This window comes from Ixodes scapularis, unplaced genomic scaffold (assembly GCF_016920785.2).
Source record: "Ixodes scapularis isolate PalLabHiFi unplaced genomic scaffold, ASM1692078v2 PGA_scaffold10__122_contigs__length_95168666, whole genome shotgun sequence".
NCBI classification, from domain to species: domain Eukaryota; kingdom Metazoa; phylum Arthropoda; class Arachnida; order Ixodida; family Ixodidae; genus Ixodes; species Ixodes scapularis.
Window position 1 is genome coordinate 60,703,550 of NW_024609836.1, and position 21,396 is coordinate 60,724,945.

The 21,396-nt window shown below is 44.9% G+C and overlaps 1 protein-coding gene across 2 annotated transcripts in view; it reads right to left on the bottom strand.

The window, feature by feature from the left end:
• LOC8032494 (SPARC-related modular calcium-binding protein 2) overlaps window positions 1-21,137 on the bottom strand; it is a 120,482-nt gene extending 99,345 nt beyond the window's left edge. For both annotated transcript variants that reach the window (XM_040222137.2, XM_040505197.1), the window contains exon 1: window positions 20,786-21,137. In XM_040222137.2, the coding sequence (XP_040078071.1) occupies window positions 20,786-20,890 (105 nt within the window). In that variant the 5' untranslated portion in view covers window positions 20,891-21,137. The remainder of the gene's footprint in view (window positions 1-20,785) is intronic.
• Window positions 21,138-21,396: the final 259 nt, after the last annotated feature.

Here is a 21,396-nt window from a genome sequence, read left to right on the forward strand (position 1 = left end):
AGAACACAGGAAGACAATATTCCAGTGCCAGCCAGTTGCATTCCTTAACTCTGGGTGCTTTCCAGCTATCTTACTCTGACCTCATTTACGGCAGCTGATATAGGCCACTGTATGAAGCTTAGCTAACCCCTTCCTGAAGATATTGTATTATCTTCCTTTTGCTATCAGCTTCTTCAGCGCTTAGCTAAAAACAAAAATAGAACATAAAATATATCGCTTAATTTCGTGCACGCGGATATTATATATTAGGAAATAGAAACGACGTATAGTATGTTAGGCGAGCTGAAACAACGAAGAATGTTCCTCAGACGAAATAGCTCCGAAGCGGTGCTCCGAGGAAAACCACCCATATCACGGGAACTTTCTTAAATGTTTTGTAAATGTTATCGTTTTCGCTCTCATTTTGTTGTTACCAAGAGCCGAGGAGGGGACAGACATCCGCTTTTATAGATTTCTCGAAAGCGGGAAGTCTTGCTTCCTGGGACTCGCGATAAACACGTCTTGAGACTTCTTCGAAGACACCCGGCGAACAAGCGATGTGGGAAGGCAGGAAAAAGGACGCGTACCAGATTCACACTTAAGGTTACATCACAACTTTTCCGGTAAAAGAACGTTGTTTTTTTTTTCTTGCCACGGTGTTATAGAGAGCCGACCGATGATTGCGTTTTGTTGAAAACATCGATTTTCTTTGTTTGCTAAATTACTTAACAAACGATATCTAAATTCAAATGAGATACAAGAAAAAGATAACAGATCGAATCCGATGCAGAAAAAGTGATTTCACTTGCTTCGGCGCTGTAAGAAGGCGGAAACCAGCGAATATTTTACAGGGTTTCAATCGGAAGATCAGTGTCCGAGAGTTTTTCTTAAAACGTTTTATGTTTGGTAGAGGTTCGTTCTCCGACAGTGAGCAACACCGATAGTGTCTCGCGAAATAAAAAGCTCTACCTTTGAGCCGCGCATGAAACAGAAACTATGGCGAACAGTCAGAACTAACTTTACAATCACAACTCGCAACATTAAAGTTCCATGGATTCCTGCATTGTAGAACAAAGACATTAACAATATATGGATGATTTCATTAGGACAAAATCGTAAGTACTCAGGCAGCTGCAGTACACATGCACGAAATACAACTGTTCGCAGCCCACGGGCTGCGAACAGCTGCAGCGTTGCGGAGCCTCAGCGCTTTCTAACACATACGGACACGTATTTACTAACAAGCATCGACATTAACCTATACTTACTTTTTTATTTTTCTTCTCACAGCAGAACTGCGTGTTTGTCTGTGGAGAGTTGCTTCCGTCATTCTGTCAATCATTTCAAATCTAGACGGATGTCGAGATCAGTACGATAGGAGATAGAGAATTTGAAATTTAAACACCAATGGCCGAGTACTGACATGGTTTTTCGTTGACGCTTCGTAGTATACATTGCGTAATCTACTATATGCAGCCCTTGAGCTAAAAGTGAGATAAACGCACGGATAGACAAACCGACGAGGTGAGAAGCGAACAACGAAGAAAGAACCGCAATCAATGATTCCGTTTGGGTTTCTTCATTCCCCGAGTGTCTCTTTAGTCGCTTTTAGTAACAAGAATACGGAGCAGTGGTGGGCCGGGAGGGCGGGGCAGAGGTGACTGCGATGTCTATGAGTTGGAGTGCAGAGCCCCCCTCGGCACTCCAAGTACTCCAGGCAAGTGCTCAAAGACCGACCTACAGAATTGTCTTCTGCCGGGCAGAAAACCGGTCCCTAGTTTCCTTCTCTCCTGTCCCTCTCGAACTTGTCTCTCCTCCTCTCTTCACAGGAGCAGGTCTCCGAGCTGCTACTCGCAGAAAGGAGGAAAGTCTCTTCCTTTCTCAAATGGAAAGGAGGAATTGAGGGAGAGTTCTCTCCTTTCTGCTTGTTCGTCGGCCAGGGGGGTCCCTACAAGAAGGTATGGGAGGGTCGGGGGGGGGGGGGGGGGGGGGGGGTTCTGACGTGATGTACTAGATGCACATAAAATAAACCCCACTGCCGACTTCACCCACGCTGTACCTTCAGCCCTCAAATTGCTAATCCCCAAATGTCACATCCCTGAAAACAAGCTATTTTATTTCAAAATATGATTTTGCTTTCACTAATGCTGGGGCTGTGGAGGAGGGTCTCAGACCATCCTTTAAAATCAGGGGGGGGGGGGGGGTCCAAGACCCCCTGAAACCCCCCCCCCCCCCCCCCCCCCCCCCACACACACACACACACACTTTAAGCCCTGACCCCAGGTAAGAGGGTCAAAATAGAGTCGCCTGAATTTCGGATTGGGGGGGCGGGGCCTGGAACTCCATAAGCCTCCCCTCGTCTCTTCCCCCCGGCAGCGCCACTGATCCGGAGAAAAAGCCTCATGGATGACGAAAGAAAAGTAGAAAGCAGTGAAAGACCCGAGGACACCTCCCATTATTCTCTGGGAAAATTATAAGGACCCAATAAGCATATGTAATAAAATAAATGAATAAATTATGACTTTTGAAAGTTGACGGCAACTATATCGATGTTATTCCTCCACGGCGATTAGGACGGACGAATACAATCACATGTAGAGAGCCGACGCGCTCTCTAATGTCTCGCATGTTTTTGATTTACTGGCAGGGGCGAGGATTTAAAATGCGATATCTGAAACACGAACAAAAAAAAGAAGTTCAGATGTTTTGAGCCACCCACCATAAAGAGAGCACGCTCCTCGCGCATTACATGTAGTTTCACATGCACAAGGGGTGCTAAGATTGAGATAGATATGAATGGATAGATTAATAGCGAGAGAAAGACCGTGGAGGGAGGCAAAGAACAACGCATGACTAAACAGCTGCCTACCAACGGCCGCTCCCATTAAGAGGACATGCTACATGCACCTTACATCCAGTAGCGCAGCAGGTGCTAAAAGCACAAGTCAGATAGAGGATGGAGGATAGACTTATTGATAGCAAGTGGAAGACTGTAGAGGGGCAAAGAATGGATAGTTACCTATCAATGGCCGCTTCTATGAAAACGACACGCTCTTCGCTCTTTACAGCAAGCACAAAGAACGCTGATAGTAAGATAGATAAAGATGGTCAAATTATTATCAAGAGGAGAACTTGGGAAAAAGACAGAGAACAGATGACCGGAGCGAACATGCCATGAAGCATGACCCATGAACGGAAAACGCCACACGCACCTTACATCCAGTGACACAGCAAGCACCAGGAGTGCAAAGAGTCAGATAAATGAGGATAGACTGGTAGAGAGAGGAGGACCGTGGAGAGAGGCGAACACGACGGATGACCGGGAAGCTACCTACTAATGGCCGCTCCCATGAAGAGGACACGCTACTTGCAGCTTATCATACAGTAGCCCAAGACGCACCAGGAGTGCTGATGGTCAAATAGATATGGATAGACAGACTAATAGCAAGAGGAGTACCATGGAGATGGGCAAAGAACGACAGATGACCGGATAGCTACCTCCCAATGGCCGCTCCCTATGAAGACGACACGCTCCTCGCACCTTACATCCAGTAGCGCAGCAAGCACCAGGAGCGCTAAGAGTCAGATAGACAGATTGATAGCGAGAGGAGGATCATGGGGGGAGGGGGCGATAAAGAGCGACGGGTGACCGGATAGATCGAAGTACACAACAGTGAAGAGTGGAATAGGGGAGGGGGTTTTATCGCCGAAAGCGTGTGATCGCCACAGGCGGCGGCGGCGGACGTCCCCGCGATCACAAACGTCAACACCCTCGCGCCGGCGAACGGGGAAGGTGAAAGAACCCTCAAAAACAACACCAAACAACCTCCAATTTGGATGGGGCGGCCAGTGGGGGGAAGGGGGGGGGGGGGGGGGGTACTGGGGAGGGCGGCCTCCGGGCATCATCATCCACAGGTCTTTCTTTGTTGTGACTTTGTAATTTTTTTTTTCTTCTGCTTAGCCTGCTACGCGCATGCGCTCGGTCGGAAGCAGCGGCGAGCCGGCGGCCTGTTGGCAAGGTCGCCAGCCACACGCAAACTTGCTTTTGCCGACTGGCTGCTAAGGTGGAAGGTCTGGCTTGGCTTGGCTTCGGGACCCTGGGGGGCCTGGGGCGAGACATGGCTACGGACTCCCGGGCGCTTTCGCGGGCGGCGGCAGAGCTGTTTGCGTCGCTACGGAGAATTATTAGACGGTGGATTTTTTTTTTCTTGAGGGGTGGAGGTATTTGAGAGAAGGAGGAGGAACGCTCGCACGTGTTTCGGATTCTTAGGTCAACTTAAAGTGTGAGCGGAAAACGTGTATTGACGCGGCTTTGTTACTCGTCATTTTTTTTTTTTTTTTTTGTTGTGTCGTGATGGAGGCGGTCTTGCAGACTTGAGTGGTAAGAGTTACGAGTGACCGAAGCGAGCGCTCTTGCTATTTATTTACTACTATCACCCCGCGCCAATGATGAGTGTAATGCGATGATTGAGGATGTTATAAAAGTTTATGTTCACACTCGATGCTCATGCCGAATCGTCGGGTTTGTTAGCATAACAGTTTCGATAATTGTTATTCCTCAATCATTTCCTGCTGTCGCGAAATGATGCCGTGAAACAAGGAAGTCACCATAGGCCAGATTTATCCAGAAACAAGTAGTTTTATAGCTAGATAACCGCCATGCTAATGTTATTTGTATGCGTTCCTATGAAACGAGTAAGTATTGAGATTCGCATCCGTGATCTGCATTTTTCAAGCGAGCTAATTATTTAGCCCATCCGGTACTTCTACCGACATGCGTTTGTATCCTGTTTTTGCACGTTTCCAATGCACGTAACCACAAGACTCCAGTTTCTCATTTTTTTCTAGCGTCATATCTTGGCAAGATACCAAGACGGGTATTCACGACTCAGGGGAAAAAAAGTAGCACTTGAAACGTAACTAGAAAAATATGTGCTCTAGTGTGACCTGGTCACCTGGATGTTATCGCTAACTTCCTCGTTCATCACATTAGGACCTCGTTTAGAATATCTTAGCCAATACACCCGGACAACGCAGAAGTGTGGTAAGCTGGGCGAGTTGTTATAATGATATGCTGAACAGTACAGCACGTGAAAAGACAAAGGAACCTGCACGAGACACAAGCGCTGACTCGCAACTGAATTTATGCACGAAAGAAAGAAGAGAACGTACCGAAAGTCACTCTGCGCCAGAGCGTGACTCACCGCCACACAACACCATCTAACTAACATGTCTTCGCCCCACAGCCCTATCTAAGAACAAGGTTTCTGATTGAGGCAGTTTCACTGATGGGTGGCTGATGCAGCGGTCCCCAAAACTATTAATACAATGCGCTTCCAAAATTTCGCAAGTCGTGTTGTCTCAATTATGTCCAAGTATTGTTGTGCCGTTAAGGATTGGAGAACACGAGCAGGTATTGGAATGTACGGGGCGATGGCAGCCCACCCTAGATATCAGTGAACGGTCATGCTCGAGAAGGCGGTCATGCAGGCACCGGATGGGGCCCAAGCTGCACACTTGGCGAAAAAGTCAGCGAGGAATTCGGTGGCCGGGATTGGCCGCCGGATTCGGGTGATTACGGTAGTCAAATTTCTCGCCGACGTTTTCACCAAGTGTCCAGATTGGAGCCCCTGTTTGGTCCACAAAGCTTCTACCACACATTAGTGGGATTGAAAATAAAACACGTGTTGAACAGGACAGATAGCGGTGACTGTGTCGTTTCTGGAACATGGCTTTTTTATGGTCTTCGGCTATCAATTCAATTCAATTCGTTTATTATTCGTGAGGAGCAGATACATTTTACCGAAAAAGCGAATGTACCAATAGCCAGGTGGCTCGTTTGGGTTCGTTAAAAATTTGAAATCTGAGACATAGAATGAGCAACAAAGGTTATTAAGAAACTAAACTGAATTCTACAAAAAAAATATACATATACAAGACATATAATCATCATAGGAGCAAGGCTAATTTTATTATACGAAGAGAATGGTTATGAGGATGAAGGTGCTTTGAAAAAACAAAATGTAGTGTTTTAGGGCATGACTACAGTTTTGTGAACATCAAAGATCATTAGGCAGGGAGTTCGATATTGTTGTGCCGCAGAAATTGGTTAATCTTTCCCCATATGTGTTATGACACAAGGAAAGATTAAAATGCCCAGATAAATTAGCTCTAGTTAGACGGGCACCAATTTAAAGTATTGTTCTTGGAAAGGGGTTGTTATCGGTTACAATAAACCCTTTCTGAAATTCAGTCTGGCCACTTTGATCCCTATCATCACCTGAGGAATGGCCACGGTGAAAGAAACATTTAGGTGATGACTCTGTGTTCGACGCGGCGACCACATTATGTTCGGCTCACCAAGCGCTTCCCTCGCACGGGGATAGATGGCGCCCAAGTATGGGATCCCTCCCCAGCCGACCGCTCCAGTTGTTTCTCCCAGCGGTGGTCTCGCATTCTCTCGCTCACCACCTCTTGTTGTACCTCATCACCGCCCGCCGCCACCAAGTCGCTAGAGTTTGTAGATCTTTGTTCTCTTCCTTCTTCTTCGGGTTAAGGCTCACCTTCGTGCACGATGGTGGCACCTGTGATCGACACAGCACCAAAGCAAAACACGAGGCCAGCCACTGGCCGCACACCACCACCACACCACCACACCACCACACCGCGAAAAAGGCGAGCACGCTACGCCGCCGACACCGTGGCCGCCGAGGCGGGACCTCATACCTCAGCGCCCTCCGCTGCGGCAAGGAACTAATAGCGAGTTCGTTTCACACGCACTGGCACCGTTCGAGTTCTCTCCCAGAATGCATCGCACTCACAGAGTGTTGCACGGAAAACTGGACTCAAACGAACTCGCCAAATGCACCGAGTGCAGAAGACTGATGCTGCCGCCATCTATGTTGTAGAAAAGGTACCGACTTCAAACCGAAACTAGCGCCTTTCTGTTCGGAGTGATGCGTGGGAATGCGAGAATGCAGTCGGCTACCAACGTTTATCTACAAACGTTGGTCGCTGCAACCAGTAGTTTATAGTTGCAATGACTTCAAGTATAGCTAGGCTGCTGTAGAGATAATTACAGACGGCGTAAATTTCCGCAACCAGCTGTCTACAAAGCAGCTGGTTGCGATCTTTCAATTCTTATAACCGTTTACACTGAAGAAAACTGATGATGCTGTCCGAGCAGAAGCTTGATCCGTTTGAGCATGGTATTATTCGTGAACCACTGAAAGGGTACGGCTTAAGACTATCCTGTTGGAATATCCAGCAAAACTGGGACTTTCGATTTGGATCGTCAGGATTAGATATTAGCCTTGGCGAGGGCGTCGAGAATGAGAGCTTTCTCGAACAAAATACGACGGAGTAAGTTAGCTGACGTAGGTAAATGTTAAACATGATGATGTTGCCCAATCCTCGGATAAAGTCTCCATCTTTAGCTTTCTCTGTTGCTCATTGGGCAGTCAGAGGTTTCTGCTGGGGGAGTTTTGTCGAAAAATGTTAAATTTTTCACCCGCACACGGATGGTGATAGACATCTCGGGGGCCACTGTTGCGTTTGTTTTGAACATTTCTTTACACACTGGTATATTTCAGCGTTTGTGCGGCAACAGAGCGATTTAAAACCTGCAAATAAATCACGGGTTGTCAATTGCTTCCTTCGGGAATTAGCAGACGCTCACAATTCAAGCTCGCGTTTGATTTCATGGCCCGCGGGACGCGATATCTATGAGAAAATCTACTTTTTTTCCCGTTCGGTTCCGCGACACATCGTAGCAGACGAACCCTCGTCGTCTGCTCCCGCTCCTCGCCGGCTCGACCGGAGCGAGGCATGACGGGATTGCATTTTGGCGCACTCCCGATTTTCTCGGTGCAGCGAGTGCATGCACACGTGGGGTGTCAGCGCTGAAACGAACTCGGAGAGTGCAACCACTCGTGGAGTGCCGGCCGAAACGAACCCGTTCCACGCTGCGAGTGGGCACGCGTGGGCACGAGTGCCGTGAAACGAACTCGCTATAACTATACTCCTGGTGCGAGGCTAGCTCCGAACACGATCTGGTCGCTCGCTCCCCGCGGGGAGAGCGGCCAGAGTCATCCCCTAAATGTGTTTCTTCCACCGTGGGAATGGCATAGGTGTCGTACTAAAGTCCCTGGATAGTAGCGCGCTGCTAAGTAGCGACAACGATTGATGAGCCGACGCGCTCTCCCATTGGCCCGTGTCCGCGTTACGTTTCCGGTTAGGAAGAATATCAGGGGCTTGACTCGACCTCATCCTCGAGTAACGGTTTGAAACCTTGGCGTTCGAAAACCGACCCGCGTCCAGCGTTGTTCCATCTGGACTGTCACGTGACATGACCCGCCGGAGTAACTGGGAAGATTTCGAACACAGCCATGGTGGGCGAGCTTGGAAGAACATGGCGGCCTGCGTGCGAGCAGACAAGAGGAGCGAGGGGAGGAGGGCGGGGGAGAAGGACTTGTCACTACCCCGCATATTGTTATATATAAGGACGTTATGCCGTACTAATGGCGGCCTTTTGGTCACTGATGGCGATAGAAGTTGAACATGTTACGACGCGGATGGTGCGAGGCCTATGCATTCGAAACGTTAGCACGATGCGACGCAGGAATTGGGTACAAGAGCTGCGTAAGCGTTAACTTCTAGCTCGAGTTCAGTCAATCTGTTGGCAGCACATAAATGACTTTACAGCCCTTTGATGTATACACCCTTTTACCCAGGTATGGAAATCGCAATCCCCTTTTTACAACTTTTGAATGTGCTGACGTATGATATGAAGGATACCTTTTTTATGGAATAGGTGAGAAAATCCAGCAGGTATGGATTGTGTGTGAAGGATAACAAAATGTCTTAAGTTCACAAATGAAAAAACCTGGACATATATTTTGTGTTACGTCTTCACACAAACCATATATTCTGGAGTTTCTCAACTAAGTCAAAAAAGGCATCCTTCATTATACGTCAGCACATTTGAAATTTGTATAAAGGGGAATTGCGATTTCCATGTTTGGGTCTGCGCTTACGAAGTCCTTATTTAAAGGGGCCCTCCAACAGTATTTGAGCGTCGACTTTTTTTTGGGGTTTCTACACGCTAGTGGTCCCGGAAACCCAGTGGACAACGAAAGAGTTTGAAAATATTAGCGCATCATATTTTAATTTGACAACTCGGAAACACCTCCTCCGACGGTAGCGCCGCGAGGTGCCGAATGCGCGCGCATAACGGCGCTCCCTTTCACTATACGTCACATTCTCTGGGTGTGATTGGCGAGAGCCGTCCCAGGAATTTTGAAGCGAAATAAAGTATATCACACGTTAACCGTCATTCTTTCTCTAACAAGTCATTTTTATAGAGCTAATAAAGTTGCAAAGTAAAGTTCAAAAAGGGCGAAAACAACGCCTTGTTGCGCCTTGTCGCTCATGCGCGCCTCCCAGCGGCGTCCGCGACGTACCATCGCGAGCAGACGACAAGTGATCCGTGCAGACGATGCGCATCGTATTTTCACTTGTTTGCCCCCGGTCCCGGTCAACTAAAAGCAGTAAGAGGAGCCAGCGGAACCCTTATTTTCTTTTAGTGCTCTGACAGACTTTTCACTGTTTGAGTGAAGTGCGGCGACGGGACCCAGCTTTTGCCCAACGGGATCGCTCACCAGTTTGTAGCTCCTACTCGCCGAAGTGGCTCCGGTGGCGGAGTTGCGGGAGACGAGTCTTCCGCGGCAGTCGAAGCGGACTGAGGCAGAGACGCGTCGCGGCGCTTGCGTGGAGTGTCCTCGTACGGCGCGACGCCCAGCTCCGCACACAAAATCCGATAAGCCCGGTGAATTCATCGATGATGGCAACCCGATTCCAAAGCTACGATGGTTACAGCTAGGCCTAATGGCCGACGAGCCGACCGGGCCGACGCTTTGCTCCAAATCGCCCGGGCCGACGCTTGGCTCCCATTGGCCCACCGCTTTGCTCCAATCGCTAAACTGTTTCATTTTACGTCATGAAGAGCAATGTTTTGCTTATTTAAAGTTGTTTTCTGCAATATTTAGTTTTCTAATAACTCACAAAATATTGCGAATTTCTGTAATATTTTTTTTCCCTCGGTGTTCCTGCTTTCATGGAGCTCCGTTTCAGCGCGAACTTCAAACCGGTCAGAAAATTGTTGGTGGGCCCCTTTAACACCGTCGGGGGTAGTTTTAAAACTCAAGTCGAGAGGCTCCGTTCGTCGGGCTTCCCTTCAAAGGTTTCGAACGAGGAGGCGGGGGCCTCGGTACGTGAGATAAAAGGGAGTCAGCAAAGGAAACCTATAGACCTTTTCATTTTAGTAGTTGCCTCACCGGCGGACAGAGGGTGCTGACGCACTCGGCGCCATTGGGTTGCTTCAATTTGGTTGGTTTCGGTTTCAACGTGAACGCGGCTATGTTGCTATTTTACGTTGTTTTTGCTTAATTTTGTGATACAATTATTTCCCTGGGAGCTCACAACCACTGAAACAGTAGTAATGAGCCACTTTGATGACTACGAGGTGTATTTTATCCTTAATTGCGGGCTTTCTTTACCAACTTCTTTGATGTATCTGATTATGGTCGGTTACGAAAGGCCTGACTGATGTACAGGGAAGAGTACCATCGTGTATGGCCGTACCCGATGACACCAGTTTCCAGAAAAACACACGAATGAAGAGAGTAACATGTGAATGTAAAGGGGGGAAGCATATCGACAGCTTGATTAGCAATGCTCTGAATTGACCAGAACAGATGTAATGACGCAGATAATTGATATAAACAAATAATATCGTCTCGGCCTCTTTTTTTAGTACTTATAGGCAGCATTTCGCGATATTTGCCCTAGGAAATGCATTTTTTTATATGAACACTCACTCAGGATATCATATAAGTGACAGGCCTGTCAAATTAAATCTGGCATTTGTCTACAGTAATATTAGCCAAATAAAATTAAAGGGCGCAGGAGGAGAAATACCTCGGAAAGTTGTGCTAAATTCTAGCGCTAGGCACCACTTCACGGATGTGTGTGAACAAATATTTATTTCTTAGAACAAATTCGCTTTAGAAATTTCGGCGTAGCCAACCACAAATAGTAAACCTCTGTTCGCCATCGACAATCCTGGACTCAAATAATTGTTATGCAGACGGTTCTTTTTTTTTTGTGTGTGTGTGTGTGGGGGGGGGGGGGGGGAGGGGGGGGCGTCAATTATTGCGGATTTTAGATACTGGCAAAAGATAAAACAACGTAAGTAAAAGAAAAAAACGTCGTCATTATTGCGCATGCGCCGAACCCAAACGCGTTTTGGATTTGCAATTAGAAACGACGTTATTTCTTTCTGCACGCTATTCAAGAACTCGCTACTGTTAAGTGCATCTGTCAGTTTCTTAGGCGGGAGGTCCCAACCTTTGTGTTAAATAAATTAAGTAGAGGGCATTGGTTATCTAGATGTAATCAATAATTCTTTTAAATGACTGTCAAAATGGAAGTGAGCACGGTATACAATTTTTTAAACTTCATAAGTAAACCGACCAACCGAATGTCTACGTCGCAAAAAAAGAGATTGTGAACCTCATACACATGTAGGTGTGATATTATGAACAAACAAATCGTCTGATGTTGACTTACCATTACTTCTAGCCTCAGATAAAATACAAGTTAAATGTTCGTTGTCTACCTCCTCCGCGAGTTTCCTCACATAATCAAAAGAAACTGTTTTCGATATATTATGAATACAAAGAACTATACTTTCAGGGAATACAAATAGTCTCCTTGTGCTGGCTATTCTTGACACCTTGCGATCCTAAATGCGCGATATAAATATACGCGCTTCTTACTGAAAATCCTCCGCCACTATTAGTAAACAAACCTCAGGAGTCGTCGAGTAGACGTATCGGACTACAGTTTCCGAAGTAAGGCAGGCAAGCGCGGTGAAACACGACGAAAAACACGAATACAACGCATCCGCCAAGGCGCGGAGGGGAGAGCAGAGCAGCAAGTTGAAGCAACCTAATGGCTGCCGCGTCACGTGATTCCAAGATGGCAGCGCCCATGCGGAGGAGGATGAAAAGGTCTATAGATCACCAGAAACGAATGGTGGTTGTACCATATATGCACAAAACATCGCATAATTTAAAAAGAGTAGCCAGCAAAAAGGTACGATGTGCCTATAGTGTTTCCGGCTCCCAAAAGAATGGCGCAAATCTACTCCAAGGTTCACTCAATGGCAGAAGACCTTAACAAAAGTCAAGAGTAGAAGCGCTACAGGCACGCCCCTATGTGGCGCGAATTCAACTTGCGTTCTGTGCAGAATCCCGCTAACGTGTAATAGAAGCTATGTGGGCCAAACAGGCCGCTGCCTGAATGACCGCCTTCTAGAGCATAATCGTTCACTGAAATTTACGGTGGGCGGTCATCTCCCCCTACATTGCAATATCTGCTTGCGTTCTCCAATTTTTAACGACTCAACAATAGCGACTTTCATTAAACCATTACCGCGTTCCGCTTATCGCAGTATACCGAAGCCTTTGAAGCCTGTTTTTAAACGCGCGCCCCGCGGTTCACGGTATCACCCGGGCGCGCGCGTAAAAGCATGCTTCAAAGGCTCCGGTATAGTGCATGCGGTACGCGGAGAAAGGTAAAGGTTTGCTAAATGTCCGTATTATCCAGTCAAGACGACTGGCGAAAATTTCGAAGCGCATTGTACTAATAGTTTGGGGGACCGTGCATCAGCCATCCATCTTTGACACATGCTTCAACCAGAAACCTTGTTTCTAGGTAGGATTATGGGGCAAAGCCATGTTAATTAGAGGGTGCTGTGTCAGGTTGGTGTGGTGTGTGTCACGCTCTGACCTAGCGTGGCTTTCAGTACGTTCTCGTCTACCTTTTGTGGATAAATCAAGTTGCAAGTCAGCGCTTGTGTGTCGTACATGTTCCTTTTGATGCAAATAATCCCCGGAGAAGGTGAACAAGGGGACACAGGACAAACACAAATCTTCGAACACAGCTATAGGTGACTAGTGCGCGACCGAAAATATTCGACTGGTCCTGGTATCAAACCAGGGACTCTCTATTTCCAGTGGAGCGCTCTTCCAACTGAGCTAACCAGGCTTTGTACGTCAGTAGAGCAAACGGGTTTCATAAGCTGCCACCAGTCTAACACCAAAAAAGGTGAACGGCCTGCATTTTAAGGTTATGTTTATAATGAAATTAATGCTAAGGTGCACGCGAGGTGGATAAGAATGACGAAACTTATTCCTAGAGAAAGAGAACAAGGGGGACAAAAGAAAAAACACAAATCTCAAACACAGTTAGGTAACTGGTGAGCGACCGAAACAATTTGACTGGTCCTGGTATCAAACCAGGAACCTCTCCACTTCCAAAGGAGCGCTCTACCGACTGAGCTAACCAGGAGTTGTACGTAAGTAGATCAAACGGGTTTTATCAGCTGCTACCAGGCTGGCACCAACAAGGATGAACGGCCTGCATTTTAAGGTTATGATGATAATGCAATTAATGCAAAGGTGTAAGTGAGCTGGACAAAAATGACTAGAATAATCTCTGGAGAATAGAAACAAGGGGACAAAGAGAGACGCAAATCTCCAAACATAGCTAATTGATGGTGCACAACCGAAAAAAAAAATCCTGTCCTGTTATTGAACCAGGTCTAAGCATATTTTCAGTTTCGAGATTAGCGAGCTAGCTTCTTCCGTATAGCTTGGTGATTTTATATCCCAAATACTTCACAGAGAAGTGGGGCGCACTGGATTGCACAGAATGCAAGGGTACGCGGGCTCCATATTGTGGGACCAGCCTCACCTACCACTCCCCTGCTTGGGTTTAAGGTTCAACCTTTATACTTCCAGCTAACAAACGCCGTAAGCTAGGGCCGATGTTTGCGAGAAGCACAGATCCCGGAAATAGCGGAAATTTGGTGGTCACAGATCAAACGCGCTGCCTCGAAACGTTAGTGACAAAACGCAATTACTAAAGCTAATGTTTGCTGTTGAGATTTGTGTAACGACTTGGCGAGGAAAAAGGGGGCGAGAGGTGGATAATTTTTCAACGTTCCGTGGCATAGGGGAAAAACCAGTTTTGCTAACATAATTTGTATGCGACGCTGGTTATTGATACGACTACACCGACTCCCGATACCGATCGAGGCAACATATCAAATAAACGAAACAAATCACAATCCAAGCCTTTCCTGTGGCACAGCATGACAAACAAAACTCCCGGTTGTTTTAATGAGAAGTGGCCTTATGCGAGTTCTCGTAGATTAATATTCAGACGGGAATATTAATTCAGCCGTTAAAGCAAGGCTTGTCATAAACCGCAATACATATTGACAGCACCGTGCATATCCGTTAGGAGTAGACCAAATACAAGGGCCAATTAACTGCCCTTGTTCGGTTGATACTGAAATGCCACCTGCAACGGTGACACTTAAAAAGTATCATTGGCTCATGCTGAAAATATTAGCAAGAGCGGAAACAAAACAATGCAAAATAGATACAAAATTAATGAAATAACGACAGCCCCGGGCTTTTTTCGGGACTTGTCTTGTTCGTTCATTTTGGTTATTCTTACGCGGTACCTTGAGCCCAAATGTATTTAAATCACAAGCAGCTGCATTTCTTCTGAATCTATCTTATTACAATTAAGGTAACTAAAGAAATAACGAAGTTTTGGTTTAATTTACTCAGCCTTTTGATATTCCTGCGTAATAATTTTCGTCGTTATTTTGGAGTCTGCATTTGCTATTTTTACTGAGCCTTTGGTGGTTTCGTTTCCAATAAAATGTTTACAGGGTGGTTTGCTTCTATTTTGCATAAATACGACTGCGATGTTTAATAACCAAAAACGAGCATAGTTAGATAAACAATAATTCGGAGCTTAGTGCTCGTGACCTAACTAAAAATGCGCTGCTACGTGAAGGGTATGCAAATTTAATTTTGTGGAATTACAGGACTTTTTTGGCTTAGGTCGTCGCTCCGCTAACAGTAATACAGGGGTACGCATTAGCACTAGAACAGGCTGAGCCAAGTAAATATACAATGACCATAAGAAGTTTGAAAAAAAAGAAAAAGGAATGACCGCGCGCACAAACCACTGGCCCGAAAGGTCTCTCCCGAAATTCTTGTCCCTCCAGGGATTTCCGGATGATTCATTTAATTGGTCTCTGTGCGCAGACATTTCCTGAGAAATTGGGGTGCAGGGGCCCATTCGACTTTAGTAATCGCGGAGTTTCTTCTCAACCCGGTGTGTAATGTCATGCCGGTATATAATTTATTTATTTTAAGCTGTGCTTTCCAGCGGAAATTTCGGTGATTCTCCTGGGTTTTCTTAAAGGTGTGTCAAAGAGGTTTATGACCCCGTCCCTTTAAGGCTGTAACATCAGCTGCATTCTCGAAAGATGTCATAAAAGATTATTTGCAATGGTGCTCAGCTTGCAGAGGAAACGCGATCGAAGATAAATCTCCGAGCACAGTGCCGGGAACCTGCGTGAACCACGGACCCGCCTTGCATCATTACGTCCTTCTAAGCCCCTCTGCATACACCGATCGCTCTCGGTAATGTATCATTGATCGCGCTCTTTATATGGAAGTAGGAAGCGGATACGAGCAATCGCATTGTTTGTACAGAACCCCGTAGTACGAAGTTAACACCAAAATAAGTTCAGAAGTAGTTTAGATCTTTTAAAAATAATTGTTGCATATCGTGCGATATTGTTCACAGGATGCATCATCTTTCCTCTGGTTTGAGAGAAATTGCTCTTAAACTTTTAACATGATTGGTGCGTGTTTAGTGGCGTATCAGATAAGGATTTGATATACAGATTTCCCCTAAGTATATTTCGTGATTACAGTTTTTTGTTTGTATGGAGTTCAATGAGACCGAAGCCTTGTTGCACTTAAAATCAACTGGTTGCGTAGTTGAAGACACACACCCGAAAAAAAAAAAATGAAATACCTGCATACTTATCTTGGAGTAAACAATACTTCAGAAGTAAAGCACTTTCAATGGTTAAGACGATGTGCGATTAAAAATAAAACAAAATAAAAAAGGCACACGCAATAGTTCATTATATAAACATGCAATAACAAATTTTCCTCATTCATTCAATCACAAAAAAAATACCCGTATTCATCTTTTTTGCTTGTTTACGTTCCCAGCGACCCTAGTTACTTTTCAAGCTGGGCTTTTATAGAACAGTGAATGATTGATTCACTAATCAGGCTACAAGACCCCTTAGCTAGTGTATTTTTCATGGCGCCAGCATGCATTATTGTTTAAATTTCAAGAAGAAACACGCGTTATATTTTTCGTAGAAGCAAGTTTACACCAATCCTTGTCCAGTCGATTGAATTCCCCTGCAAAATCAAATCAGTGTGCAAGCATTTTGTACTTTATAATGTAGGTTATTGAAGAAACGAAAATCCTACTTAGAATATACCTACAGGGTAACGATTTATGAAGTCCTTCACTTATCTTGGACAACTACCAGTTATACTCGTAAACCCTAAAATCAGGCAAAAAAAAAAAAAAAAAAAAAAAAAAGAACGGACGAGGACAAGTTTTTAGGATGTACAAGTATGTCGTTTCCGATCCAGGTCGACTGCACGTTCTCTCTTACAAAACTACCAGTATCTCTGTGACTCGTCTTTGCACGCATGGCCTGTGCTTTTGATTCTTAATGGAAGTTTTTATGCATAAATTATATAGATGATAGAACTCGGGTTTCTAAACACGGGTTTTATATGCACTATTTTGAAATTTAAAGGTAAAGAGAGGTATTAACTCTGATTCTTCCATTGCGTTTAGGTGTTTTTATTTGCCGTTTTTAATTCTTCGAAGTAAACAAATGGTCATGGTTACTGTTTCCAAATAGGCCGTTAAACATTGAAAACTGTATATTTTCTACCGACGAAAGTTGCTATTTGTAGTTTGTTTTGGATGATATTCCAGCATTGTATCGACGGTGCGATACAATGCTGGTGAACGCTCCCGTCAGCACGCGCTTAGCGCGAGGTCAGCGCTTACTTGTAGCGCTTCGCTGCATGTGTGAACAAGCCTTTACGTGATTGCGCGTTAATATGCCTGGTTACATAAAACATTAGGGTGCATCAAGAGGCAGCCAGGTATGCTTCATGCAAGTGCTATGTACGTATACAACCCAAAATGTTGCTATGGGCAGCTATGGATAATAAGAAAAAAGAGCAAAACCAATGAATGGTGCTGGGGCAATGGGATCCTTTGATAGCTAATGTTTCATAATTAGTCCATCCATGGGAAAATAGCTTTTTTTTACTTGTAGGTAATGTTTTCTTTTATATTTCGACAAAACAAATTTACAATCTAGCCGTATTTTAGTGAACTTAAAGCCGTCTGGATAGCAACATTAATATATTAATTTATTTAAGCAGGAATTGAAGTACATTTTCAACGCCAAAAGAAGTACGCAATAAGTATACATGCAGGTGCATGGCAAAAAGTAGGATATCCCGTAAAATCAAACACACAAAAACACACTCGTTCATTTATCTAGCGTGGGCAGTATCAGGCTATCGGATTTCCCACACGTAGAGAGGCCACCATCGCCAAACGATAACACGGTTAAAGAGCTATGGATAACAGGATGCCGCACTTTACAGAACCGCGATAAGATGGTGTGGAGTTTTTAAAAACCCTAACCGATTCCTACGTGCACGTAGCTTTGACTGTTTCTGTGAACGTTGCAATGAGAGATTGCAAATCTGGTCCAAATGTTTCGCATTTCCAGAGTTTTGTAATGCCTCCTTAAGTAAAAAAAAAACACTGATCCCCAACATTTGAAAAACACCCTTCATAAATCAACTCTTGCTTTGTTTTATTTAGGATTGAGGTTCAACTATTGACCTCGAAAGTTTGCGTTGGTGAACAAGCGTCCCCGTGGAAGGTCGCTAGAATCACTGCAAAGCTGATAGTGTCGTACAGGGATTCTGATTTTAATTCGAACATATATAATTAAACGGAATCATAAAATGTACATTAACGCCGTTTTCGCAGGTGAGTTATGCAACCAGGGGGCTATATTATATCAGGTTATTTCACACGCTAGTCGTGTAATCAACTGAAATTTGTTGTAACTTTGATTCATTAAAGCGGTAATGAAAATTTCAGTTAATTATTCGGCTCTTTCCAACGACTAGCCCCCTACAATATGTCCCCCTGGCCGTAAAACGCACCAGCACAAACCGCATCAGTGTATCTTTCAAAACTTTTTTTTGTCCACAATACTTTCAAGCCTCCTCCCCTTAAAAAAAAAAAAAAAAAAGAAAACACTTAGTAATTTAGAGTACAGAAATGAATGTTTGTCGGGGTTTAGCGGGGTAAGGCGCTTATAGCGCCATCCTCCATTATAGCAGAGCCGAAGGGCTGGGTTTTCGGCGTCGCATAAGAACGGCTAAGGATTTGACACGAGCGTTGCGGAAACCTTCGGCTGGAGGTCGTGCATTCACAGACCGCAAACACGAGCGTCGGCGGAAGATCGACGCAGCCACTCGTGTTCAATCTGCGCCTTCGTTAGGTTACGCCGAGGTATTCGGCACTTCTGACTTGTTACCTGGTGGGGGTTGCTTAAAGCGTGCATAATTTTTAAGCTCTTTACCTAAATAATAGTGGATTATTGTTGCACTGCCAAGATGTAAATGAGTTTCCAATCTAGAAAGCGATACGAAAATTGTGTTCAGAGATTCTGATGAGACATTTAGAGTATTTTACGTAAATCGTTCGTGCTGTTTGTTACACAGGAAGAAAGACACAGAACAAAACTTGAGATAATGATAAATAATTAAAGTACTACTTGAGAACGTGTGCAAGTACCGGCTGACTGTAGCACGAAACAAGAGAGCAAGACCAGCGCAGAGTTAGTAAATATGAAGTCACCCTTAAGCGCCATTTTAATTCGCAGTAATGGCTACAGCGGAGGTGTAAACTTGGAGTGCCATTCTTCGATCAGTAAACCGACTTCAGGCGGAACGTAGAAGCATTGATAACCCTTCAGAGTTTGTTTTCGCGAGCGAATTGTGAAGATGTCGTTTTCAGTGTATACAGCAGGCCGGTGCAAGTGTAGGTTTCACACGTTTCGGGACATTAAAACTTTGTTTGGATAAGGAGTCGTGTATTCCCCTTCACATCGTAAATACGTGTAGGTCGGTAATTATTCTAAACGCGCGTCAGGGAGTGACATCGGTAAACTATCGAATAAATCTGATTTTTGTTTTGGTCGCATCAGCTGCGAAAGCTACATTGCGCTAAGGTTGCGATGAAATTACAAAAGAATGTCGATGGACAACGCGTGATGTACTGTAAAGAGAGAAGTCGGTGAGATAATATGTAATTAAGTTAGCATTTCAGCACAAGCTAACAAAAGGGCGGCGTATACATATATGACATGCTATGTCGGTTGAACTTTTTCGTTTGCATATCGCACACAAAAACAAACAAACAAGAGAGGGTTACCGGGACTGCTTCTTGCATTTTGTTAGAGCGCGCAACTCTCGAATACGACACATAATAAAAATATTAAGTTACAACTGCTACCGGTCCAATCGGATTCCCCCTATCTATTTTGTATTGATATCGATTCGACGAACTAATGCGCAACTTGCACTTGTCGGTACCGACAACCGGAATTCCGAGTCTTAAGTAGTTCAAGGTCAGTCCGGTACAAGGAGTCGGAAGATGACGGTGAAGAGAAAAAGTAATCCCAAACGAAAGGTGCAGGAAGGCCTTATTACGTTTTTGTTTTGTTCAACAATGGCAATTAAGTCATTGACTGAGTTTGGAAGATTTTGCTTTTGCTGTCTGCCAGTCAGCTGATGAGTATAAATCGTGTCTGCCCCTCTTCAACGTCATTTTAGATCTCTTGACTTTAAACACTTAAATTTAAAGGTTAACAAATGAAATTAAATTTCCGTAAAAATAAAATGTCTGACTGGACAACAAAGAACATATCGATATCCATAAAATGTAGGAGATAAATATTGACATTCCAAGTGGATAATTTCTAGCCAAACCCACATGGGGTAGGCTTCTCAGGTAACCTAGCGATGAAATCATCGATTGCCGCTTTTACATGTCATTTGACGTGAATTGAACCTACTGTATTATTATTTGGACGAGATTATCTCCAGGGTCGGACGACTGAAAGATAATTAGACCAATCACGCGAATGCCTTTCCCGTCAAACTGTTTTGCTAATTTGTTTACACTTACCTTGCGCAGGGGCAGAACAGACGTAAGTAAAAATTTAATCGACGTCTCAAAAGACGATTGTACGCCACCATAACGAGCGAACAAGGCCAATGGTTCAGGTCATAAACGCAATAATAGGGTTCGTTTCCCAATTTAGTAAATATCGAGTACCTACACGCAGGGACCGTAGCATGTCTAAAATACTATACTTTTTTTTTTGTTTCATAAAAAAGCGTGGTGCTTTAAATATTAAATTCTGGAAGATGTAATTACCAATGACAGATACGAAATTATGTTTATTAAAAACAAATGCCGGGGGTATCTTTTTTCTGCGCGTTCTTTCTCCTAGGTACAAGGCAGCTTGACACCATGCAACAAACTACGTTGCTACCGTCAGAACGAGGATGCATAATTTGGTGTCTAACACGCTTCAAAAAACCAACTGAAAATATTTAAGATATAGAATATAAACATTTTCAAAACCCAAGACTTGGGAACAAAAGCAAAGAAAACAAAATGTGTAGGATCAATATGGAACAAATAGATGGATTTTTCCCGATCCACTCACCTGTGCCGAGACGTACGGTAGCCAAACAATTTGGAGCAGCGCTAGTAGAAGCGCTGACCACCGCACCGCAGCGTTCAAAGAGCCACCTCTAAGGGAAGTTGTCATTTCGGAGCCGAAGGTGGAGCTGAAAGACGTCTCACACGTGAGCCTGTATCACAGGGTGACACCGGTTGAAGGAGAGTTCGCTGGAGCACGAGACATCTGAGCTAACGTTTTAGGCGTCCATCCGTTGCCTGCGCCGACCCCCGGAGAAGTGCTCCGTTCAAGACCTCACAACAGACTGCGGGAAGATTCGCAGGCGGCGGGCCAGCAGCAGGAGCGAGCGACCGAGGCGAGGAGCGAACTTGCTGGACTGCCTTGGCGCATGCGCGATAGATTGTGACGTCAGTGGGTCACGTGATTGTTGAAGGGGAAGGAGGTTGGGAGAGAGGATTGACGGAACTTAGAAGGGCGGCGACAACGGGATGGCGGTTTTTTCGAACACGCGCGTCGGTAGAACTTGTCTGTTACCTGACAAAGAAAGTGTGTTGAAGTAGACACAGTCCGAAGCCGTAAAACGAAGTAGGCAAATAAATATACGATTGTCAATGTTTAATTACCAAAAACCGCAA